This window comes from Syngnathus leptorhynchus, chromosome 2 (assembly GCF_054491065.1).
Source record: "Syngnathus leptorhynchus isolate UIUO chromosome 2, UIUO_Slep, whole genome shotgun sequence".
In the NCBI taxonomy this organism is placed as follows: domain Eukaryota; kingdom Metazoa; phylum Chordata; class Actinopteri; order Syngnathiformes; family Syngnathidae; genus Syngnathus; species Syngnathus leptorhynchus.
Genome location: NC_141196.1, coordinates 19,838,101 through 19,848,277, shown reverse-complemented (window position 1 = coordinate 19,848,277; position 10,177 = coordinate 19,838,101). Strand labels below are relative to the sequence as shown.

At 42.2% G+C, this 10,177-nt stretch overlaps 2 protein-coding genes across 2 annotated transcripts; one reads left to right on the top strand and one right to left on the bottom strand.

The window, feature by feature from the left end:
* Positions 1–682: 682 nt before the first annotated feature.
* On the bottom strand, positions 683–2,888 carry pfdn6 (prefoldin subunit 6). The gene is made up of 4 exons (XM_085906176.1): positions 2,651–2,888; positions 2,448–2,518; positions 2,248–2,372; positions 683–991 (listed from the first exon to the last, which is right to left on the bottom strand). The coding sequence occupies exons 1-4, from the start codon at positions 2,712–2,714 to the stop codon at positions 871–873; spliced, it is 381 nt and encodes a 126-aa protein (XP_085762302.1). The 5' UTR covers positions 2,715–2,888; the 3' UTR covers positions 683–870.
* A 450-nt stretch (positions 2,889–3,338) lies between these two features.
* On the top strand, positions 3,339–5,437 carry mmgt1 (membrane magnesium transporter 1). The gene is made up of 4 exons (XM_085906177.1): positions 3,339–3,504; positions 3,820–3,872; positions 3,966–4,069; positions 4,759–5,437. Exons 1-4 carry the CDS (start codon positions 3,426–3,428, stop codon positions 4,904–4,906), a joined length of 384 nt encoding a protein of 127 aa, XP_085762303.1. The 5' UTR covers positions 3,339–3,425; the 3' UTR covers positions 4,907–5,437.
* Positions 5,438–10,177: the final 4,740 nt, after the last annotated feature.

Genomic DNA, 10,177 nt, shown 5'->3' with positions numbered 1-10,177 from the left:
GATGTCCGTTGAAATGTCACAGAATGTTGTAAAAGATGTTGGATCTTTCGAGTCAGCAGTGTCTAACATTTGGACTGCATCAGAGTGGGAAGGTTGTGGGAAAAGGGAAGCGTCCTGGTAGACCAAGGAAGACCTCAAAGCGTCAAACTAGAAAACAAGCAGGTCTTGAAAATGGAAACTGCATCATCAAGCAAATACGGTTCAAGAAAATGAGTCTGCAAAATCTGAGCTGCTGACAGCAAACCGATTGATGAAGAATACCGTTTGTCACTGGGTCAGACTGCAAACAGTTAGAAAAGAAATGCAACATTTTTTTTCACACACAATTAGGGATTCCTTATCCTCTATTCGATCCAATAAAGTTTTCTTTGATTTCTTTCAATTTCTTAAAGTCCGAATGATTGGATTAATTACATAACCTCTAACGGCAGTGATACCAGGGCTTTTAATACAGTGCACACTGTCTAGTCATCCTGCATGTCAATAAACCATTTTCATTTTTTGAATAGCAGTACAGTACAGGTTCATTTGTGTTCATCTTGCGAGCTGTGTCTAACCCGGCCCAAACATTGGACACAGAATATCAAAGGTAGTAGAAGGGATTTCAATCTCAGCGCATACTCATCCTGTCTGCATTGCTAATGTGGCTTAGCATCATCATTTACACAAGATGTTGAAACAGTTTCATGAAAAAAATGTTTATTATTAATTACAGAAGCGTTTAAAACAGAAGCATTGCAACGGTAAAAGTTGCATTTGAACAACAGAGATGCAGGTGGATTTCGATCCCATCTTCTGAGCTGTCGGGCTACAAGTGTGTCTATGTGAAGAGCATGCGCGCATCCAGATGATTTATATTTCTTCACTTGGTCAGACTTTACCAACAGAGATGCCTTGCGCTTTCTGAAACTCCTGCTGTAAACTGGACAAAAGCTGTCGGTGTTGGTCGGACTTCTTCTCCAAGTCTTTCAGGAGCGTATCATACCGCTGACTGTAACAGAAACGGAGAAATAAACTGAAAAAAATAAATAAAACAACATTTCAAGTCTATTTCCCATTAGACTGAAAGCGTTTTTAAGATCTTTCAAGATATATTTATGTACCAGGACAAAGCAATAACAGTTTTGTTTTGACGCCACCTGGTGGAATCTTGTTGTCAATGATGTATGTTGAATCGAGTTTAGTTCAGTGCTTCAGAGCTGGAACCTATCCCGGCTGACTTTGAGTTTTTAGAATAGGCCTCTCTGGCACATGTGATTAGCTACGTAGCTTGAGCTATACCGTTATCTTAATGTGACCCTTCTCTTGCTTTCACTGGCTTTCCCTTCTCTATGACACTCTTTGCACACAGATATGAGTTGATCTCAGTTAAGACTGCAAGGTCACACATTATCACAAAGACTAGACAGAGTCACCCTCTTGCTGGAGGGCGGCCAAAAGTAGCATAAGAATAGGGATCTTGGAGGTGGGGGTAAGACCTTCTTCCACAATCTCACAGAGACGGCTCCATAGTTGTGTATCGGTCTTTCTGGCATATATCAAACTGTTAAACTGAGAAGGCAGCCTCCTGATTATTACTATTAGCATAGCGAGGATTCAAGATAAAGAACTGGGACAAAATATCACGGTTGTGACACTGTTTATTGTTTATCCATTAACTATTCATCTATTATTTATTTATCTGATCCATCTATTTATTATTTGGTCTATTTGTTGTGACAAGAGTTGAGTTTTTAGAATATATAGGTGGAAGCCAGAGACTAAAGTCCCACCCTTTGAACCCCCTCCCCCAAAACGTTATTGGAGAGATGCTAATCTGCGTTCAACCTACTGCCAAAGTGCCTTTGAGCAAGCATGGTGACGTCTCCTCTTGCATTGCTGCATTTGTGTGGTGTGTAATACGGGTACTCCGGCTTCATCCCACATTACAAAAACATGCATGTTCGGTTAAATGAACACACAAAATCATCCTTGCATCGCTGCATTTGTGTGGTGTGCAATACTGGTACGACGGGTTTATCCCACATTACAGAAACATGCATGTTCGGTTAACTGACTAAACAAAATTGTCCATAAGTGTGAATGTGATTGCATGCTCATCTGATGTGCCCTGCACTTGCCACCTCCCACCCACAAGTCAATTGGGGTAGCTTCAGCTAACCCGTGACTGTAATGAAAACAGAAAATGGATGGATGGATGGATGGATGGATGGATGGATGGATGCAGCTATACAAACAGTAACTTACATTTCTCCATTGATGTATTCCAGCCTTTTTGTCACAGTCGCTTTGGCCTCGTCCAAATCTTGTTTTACCAAAACAGGGCCAATCAATTTGTACACCGTATTTGCACTGTCTAATATATCAAGCTCCTATGGAAAAGAAAAACAATCAGCCAGGTTATTATTCCCATTTATAACCCACGTGGACTATATTACAAACATTACCTCTTTTACGATATTGTTCTCTGCTAGCTGCGTTTCCAGCTTCTGTCGGGCTGACATGCTCTTGCTAACATCTAAGCAGCGCAGACAATCGGTAGTGAGTCAATTAATTTTAATCGTGAACAACAATATACAGAATTCAAGTTGATGTCCTTATTTGGGAAGCTAGCAAGTCGCAACGGCCCAAAACTTGCAACGCTACTTACCTTTTTGCATCTGAGTATATTTTTCTAACTCGGCGTTTAATTTCTTTTGAATGGCCTCTGTCATGTTGATCTTTTCTTATATAGCTACAAATGGGAAGTTTGCTCAGTCAATATTTAACAAGACAACGTCTTGGCTTGCTAAATGTGGACCCAAGCACCGGAAAAAGTGATGGCTGATGCCGGATATTTCTCTTCTTCGTTGGTAGTAATTGGTGGTTGGTAATACATTACCGCTATCTACTGACCTGGAAGATAGAGCAGGAAAATATGCTCACACAAAAGTCAATTACATTCGTTAGATTTTGTTGTTTGGCTCAACTTTAGATATTTTTTTTTACATAATAATCAGACAATACATTTACATAATTTCATATTAAAAAGCCCTTCAACAAAATATTTTAATTATAGATCAAATATAGATATTAAGTGCCACTCCAAGTGTGGTACACGTACTGTGGTCAGGAATAGAATCACTTTTCAAGTACAGTTTAAAGCAATTTGTAATAATTATATCTGCGTTTAAGTTTTAAGAGCTAATTTTAAATATTTATGTTGGTAAATTGTATTGTTTACTTTTGTTTGCAATACATTCTGACTGCATCATTGTTATTGTGAGAGGAGATGTAGCTTAACTTCACTGTTGTTCAGCGCAGGGTTTAAGTTCAAACTGTGCGTAACGTTCAGGTGTCCACTATTCATATTTCATTTTCCCTTTGTGGACTTTTTTACGACACCGTTTGACTTTACGGCACTGCACAGAGTTGTCCCGTTGAAAATGGCTTCTTCGTTTTGGAAAGGTGTCGTCAGCATTGGACTATTTTCCTTAGCACACGCAGCTTTCTCAGCGGCACAACGTGAGTTTCTTTGCGTGGAGTGGGCGAACGGGTGTCGGTTCAGTTGTCACCGGGGAGAGGGGCTCGGATGGCAGGGATGCATTTAAAGGTTGACGAGGCCTTATGCTGCGACGGTTAGCTTGCATGATGCTAACTCAGCTCAGATGAGCTCACGCAGGGATGGCACCCTTGGCGTCTCAACTTAATGGTGCAACTCATCTTATGTGCCTTGACGGTCACAATCTTTTAAACGACACTTGGGTGTACAGTTGGTTATATGTAAATCTACATTAAGATGTTCAATTGACTTGGTTTCAACTCATCTTCCTCCATCAGATCGTTCTTACATGCGACTTACAGAGAAAGAAAACGAAACCCTGCCAATCGACGTGAGTCTTGTGCATTTTCCCCACCTTTAAGATTAGCGTCGCTCACAAGGAGATGTTTTGACACGACGGCTTTATTTTTTTTTTGTCTCGTAGATTGTGCTCCAGACATTACTCTCGTTCGTTATGACCTGCTATGGTATTGTCCATATTGCTGGGGAGTTTAAAGACATGGACGCCTCCTCGGAGCTCAAGAACAAGTAGGTTCCAACCACAGAGTCATTGTGTCACCAACATTTGACTGTTAATTGTTGTAGTGTGTATATCGTGAAATGCACTGTATTATGATAAACAATAAATCAATTATAAATCACAAACAGCTCACCTTTGACCGTCCCAAAAGTGCTGAAAGCTACCTGAAGCATTTAATCGACCACAGTGGATAATTTGGAGGCACTTGAGGACATGCAGACAAAGTTACATCAAATTTCTATGATGCAGACGAAAATAATATAGTGCCCAAATTTTTGTCACCTAACTTTGAATGGGGGAGGGGGGGGGGGTGACAGCAGTCACTCGGTATAAACCAGCAGTCTGTTGCCAGCGACGTGAATCCTGAGAATCCGGGAGCCAAACAACAGGCAGAAATTGATTTTATGGAGATCATGGTCGTTTCCTATGTTTACCTTGACTCAAAAAGATAACTAGATGTATTTTAGCTAGAATTTTGCAGGGGTTGCTAACTATAAATTCTGGACTACAGAAAAAACAATATGCCTGTGAAGTTTGTCGTGTTATGGTGCTCATTGAGTCTTACGTGTTGCTGGTTGTGACCCCCAAAGTTTTGAGTGAGGTGCAGTTTTTCTAATTTCAAAATTTTCTATCCTTTGGAGTGTAATTGTGGATTCCCTGTTTTAATGTGAATAAATTATTCCCCCACCCCCAACAGAACGTTTGATACACTGAGGAATCATCCGTCTTTTTACCTTTTCAACCACCGAGGACGAGTGCTGTTCCGCACCGCCGAGGAAGAGCCGTCCTCTCAGCAAGCTCTTCCCAACCCGCTACGGCTCCGCAAGCTGGAGCATTTGCACTGAGACTGGCCTTTTCCCTGCCTGTAAAATTACTAATGTCGGATAGGATTTTTGTTGTTGTTGACGTTAGACAGAGGAGTCAGAGTCACCATTCACTATCCACCTTTTTTTTTTTTTTTTTTTTTAATATGTATTTGTACATAATCATTCAGTCATGCTGTACAAACATGCACCCCTGTTCACTAAAGTAGTCATCTCCACCAGTGTGCCAACCCTTCAGTTATTTTGTATTTACTGTATGGAAATGCTTTGGAGTCTTGCGTACCGAGGCATCTAGCCATTGTGTCCCTTCCGACACTACTTTGGATATTTCTCTCCTTTGCACTTAATATTCTCTGTATGAAGGGTAGAAAAAAAAAACTCATTTCATTCATCATATGTCAGGACAGCATTTAGTTTGAACTTTTCTTTAATTTAGCTCCCTGAAGACATAGGGTGAAGAGGAAATGTTGACAAGACTTGGAAGAGAAATTATGGTGCATCTGTTTTCATTGACATTTTGTTATATTATTTAATAAACACAATCAGATTTTACTTTTGATGTTTGAACTTAATCTGGTTTTAAATTTGGATTTAGATCATTTCAAATAGGATCTATCGCAGAAACCTGCTCATTTGTGCATCAAAAAAAATTCTTGCTTTAATCTAGACTTTTACTTTCCTCAAATACCAACTTCCCTCATGTCTTACCTCACTACATCTTTTAGTTCTTCTAGTTTACTTGCCTGACAGCTCCTTCTGCCAGTTTAATCATCTTTAAAATTGGATGCGTCCAAACAATCTAATCATCTGCCACTCCACGTCATGTGGTACCACAGTTCCTCTCTGCGTTGGGTACCTTGTCTAAGACTTTTTACAAAGGCACTATGCAGCTCCTCCTCACTTTCGTTCCTCACTCACTCACAATTCAACACATTAGGCATTTCCCACTGTATTCTGGTCTCTTCAGTTTGGTGTCTCACTTCTTTTAGGTTCTTCCTCTTGCATCATAAAAATCAAATGATTTAAAAGACCCCGGGGTGTTTCTTATGTTGTCCACTAGATGTCAGCAGAAAGCCTTCATTGCAACATCCATCCATCTTCTTCCGCTTATCCGGGGTCGGGTCGCGGGGGCAACAGCTTTAGGAGGGACTCCCAGACTTCCCTGTCCCCAGCCACTTCATCCAGCTCATCCTGGGGGATCCCAAGGCGTTCCCAGGCCAGCCGAGAGTCATAGTCTCTCCAGCGCATCCTGGGTCGTCCCCGGGGTCTCCTACCGGTGGAACATGCCCAGAACACCTCCCCAGGGAGGCGTCCAGGAGGCATCCTGATGAGATGCCCGAGCCACCTCATTTGGCTCTTCTCCACGTGGAGGAGCAGCGGCTCTACTCCTAGTCTCTCCCGGATGAGCTCTGAGAGCCCGGACACCCTGCGGAAGAAACTCATTTCGGCCGCTTGTATCCTGGATCTCGTTCTTTCAGTCACGACCCATAGCTCGTGACCATAGGTGAGGGTAGGAGCATAGATCGACCGGTAAATCGAGAGCTTTGCCTTTTGGCTCAACTCTCTCTTCACCACGACGGACCGGTACAGAGTCCGCATTACTGCCGACGCTGCACCGATCCGTCTGTCACTCTCGCGCTCCATCCTGCCCTCACTCGTGAACAAGAACCCAAGATACTTGAACTCCTCCACATGGGGCAGGATCTCATCCCCAACCCAGAGAGGGGATTCCACTCTTTTCCGACCGAGGACCATGGACTCGGATTTGGAGGTGCTGACCCTCATCCCGACCGCTTCACACTTGGCTGCGAACCGCTCCAGTGAGAGCTGGATATCACGGCCTGAAGAAGCCAACAGCACCACGTCATCTGCAAAAAGCAGAGACGCGATGCTGAGGTCCCCAAACCGGAACCCCTCAACGCCTCGGCTTAATTCTGTCCATAAAAATTATGAACAGAATCGGTGACAAAAGGCAGCCTTGGCGGAGTCCAACCCTCAAGTGCACACATGGACACCCTTATGCTTGAACATGGTGTTCATTATAGAAAATCCGTGTCGAGCACTTCTGTCCAACAATAGAACACCGCTCGGGTTCAGATCGGGGGGGGCGTTACTCCCAATCATGCCCTTCCAGGTCTCACTGTCATTGCCCACGTGAGCATTGAAGTCACCAGGTAGAATGATGGAGTTCCCAGAAGGAGCGCTCTCCAGCACCTCCTCCAAGGACTCCAAGAAGGGTGGGTACTCTGAGCTGCCATTTGGTGCATAGACACAAACAACAGTCAGGACCCGTCCCCCCACCCGGGGGCGGAGGAAGGCTACCCTCTCGTTCACCGGGGTGAACCCCAATGTACAGTTGCCCAGCCGGGGGGCAATAAGTATGCCCACACCTGCTCGACGCCTCTCACCGTGGGCAACTCCAGAGTGGAAAACAATCCAGCCCCTCTCGAGAGGGCTTGTACCAGAGTCCAAACTATGTGTATGTCTAGTCGGAACTTTTCTGCCTCACACACCAGTTCGGGCTCCTTTCCAGCCAGAGAGGTGACATTCCATGTCCCTAGACTTTAGGGACATATTACGTGAATGTAACATGTATCTCCCTCCGGACAGCACACGGCGCTGGGAGGGAGGACGGAGAAAATGAAGATGACGAGGGAGACGGAAAACAAGGAATAAAACACCAGACAAGTTTTAACATAAATGTTTATTACAATAATAATAATAATAATAATAATAATAATAATAATAATAATCATCATCATCATCATCATAATAAAAGTACATTTCAAACCAGCAATCTATGTGAAATTGCAGTAGACATATTGGATAACAATATTTAGGCGTGTATATGCATACACGTTATTAAAAAAATACTGTAAGTGTTATAAAATAAAGATTACGCAAAGAGAAGCCTCGCTAATCTCCCCGATGTTGCATAACGGCGCATCCTTTCATGCAGTAAAGTTAGTCGTTAGATTGAAGAAAACGAGCACAAAAGAAATGGTCTTTCAGCGTGTACTTCTTTCTTTCCTTGGCAAATCGTTGATCTCCATTCTGGATCACCTGCGCTCCTGCACCACCAGACTCACCAACAGCTTCATACTCCATAAGGATCCTGAACTTTTTGTGTTGTTTTGTAATATGTCTTGTCACCGTGGGATAGTGGGAAACGCAATTTCGATCTCTTTGTGTGTCTTGGCATGTGAAGAAATTGACAAGAAAGCTGACTTTGACTTTGAATTGTTCACGCAAGGAACCGAAACGCGTTCGATGACTGATACGTTGGATGCAGCGGAAGGAAAGCATTGACTCGTTCCCTCACTGATCCGTTCGTTCTCGCGATGAACTGGAAATGGAAATCACTCACTGACTCGTTCACTCACAGATCCGTTCATTTGGTGAACGGGAAATGCAATTCCCGACTCGTTCGTGAACGGGAGGTGACGTCATTTTATTCTTCGTTTTGTTGTTACGGCGAGGTGGCACCAGCTTCAATGTGCATGACTGACATCTACTGGTTGAAGTGATATGAACTGAAAGAAGATCGAATCACTTTAGGAAGTGATTCGTTCACTCTCGTTCACTGAATAGATTCGTTCTTTCGAACGAATCGTTCACTCACGAGCCAACACTACTCAACTGCGCATGCGTAAAACAAGGCTACCAAACGACTAGCAGTTTTGCATGTAATTCTTGAAGCTTGCAGGTTTTATTTTAAAGGCCTTACATTTTAAGTGACCAACCGACAGGTGCACTTTGAGTCATGTTTATCCGTTCTAATGAGTTTTAAAGGCATAAAGTAGACTTCATTTGTGTAAAAACCCCACTTTCAAAGCTATTGTAATGGTTGTAAACCTTAGTTCATTCTTGACAATTTCCCTACAGAAAAAAAAACCCCAGAAGGAAGCAGGGCGGAGCATTTCAGGAAAGAATTTAACTACAGAGACAAAGAGCAAGTCGACAATGTTTTTGTTTTTTTTTGGCCAGGAATGTTTGCAGTGACATGAACTCACTTTTAGCTAGTAGCCTAAACCATTCCTGAGAGAGCAGAATCATCCTATTGCCCTAACAGCAAAATGTCGGGTGCAAAAAGTAGCTCCCCCAGAACCTTACTTGTTTTATATGTAGCTACTGGTCTAAAATACAGTTCCTACAATCAGTTTCTTAATTGAGACACTCCTTGCAAGCACACGTCTTTAAAACAGTTGATACCATTTTAGAGGTGGTTTATTTGTTTTGTACAAAAATCGAATAAAACTTCAAATTTACAAAATTGACTTTCAAAATAGTTGTCTTCCTCTGAAATAAACAAATTCACAAAAATAATCAGTCTGCCTTATGAACGTGAAACAGTAGTGTACATTGGTCATGAAAACAACAGTTACGTCATCAATGTAACAGATGTAGCTGTCAGCCGAGGCCACGCAAATGCACAAATTCCTTCAAATGAAGTTGACACACTGCTAGTCAGTGAAGACACACTATTGGGGTAAGAAATGTGCACGTATGACTTGGCATACGTTTCGGGACTTAAAATGAGAGATGACATTTTCAAATCAGTGGTTATGGTCAATTTGCTAGAAATCGGAGTCATCGCCAAAAGAGTGACATTGTAAAATGGGTGTGTGTTCTCAATGGACAGCTGCGCACAAGTAAGAAAACATTCTGTTGCTGTAAAGGAGGGTGACCTCTCTGCATTGCATCAACATACATACATCCTCTAACACTGATACAGTATCACTTCAGAACATCTGCGTCCATCCCTTTCAAACACTATTGCATGTTGTTTGTTTGCAGCATGTCAATACAGCTCTCAAATCGGGACAAAAAGCATCCCGATATGTAGTATTTTCTAGATCACTTTCCAATCATTTTTAGAAATTTTTTTTTTCTTTTGTAGGCATCTCAGGGTGATTGACCCCCCTATGCAAAAACAATTTTGTGAGTAAGTTTTCTGTACAAATACTGCTATTACCGGATTTACACGGATAAAATACTATATTTGCAAAACAAGGGGTAAAAAGCCAAAAACGAAGTCATTTGAGATTCTGTTTTTTTTTCCTTGGCAACCAAATGAAACCGGAGATTAAAATAAAACAATTCTTAGTATGGAATTTTGGAGAGTCTATTTTAATAACAATTCTACTTGCTACTTTTGGCACTGAATGTTCCCAGATTGCAGTAAGTGATTTTTGAAGGACACCTCACAGGTAGGATGGACTATTTAAAACCTGTCTGACCCAAATCACATTAAAAACCTTCAGTGAGTTCAAATCAGCCATGCCAGAAAGT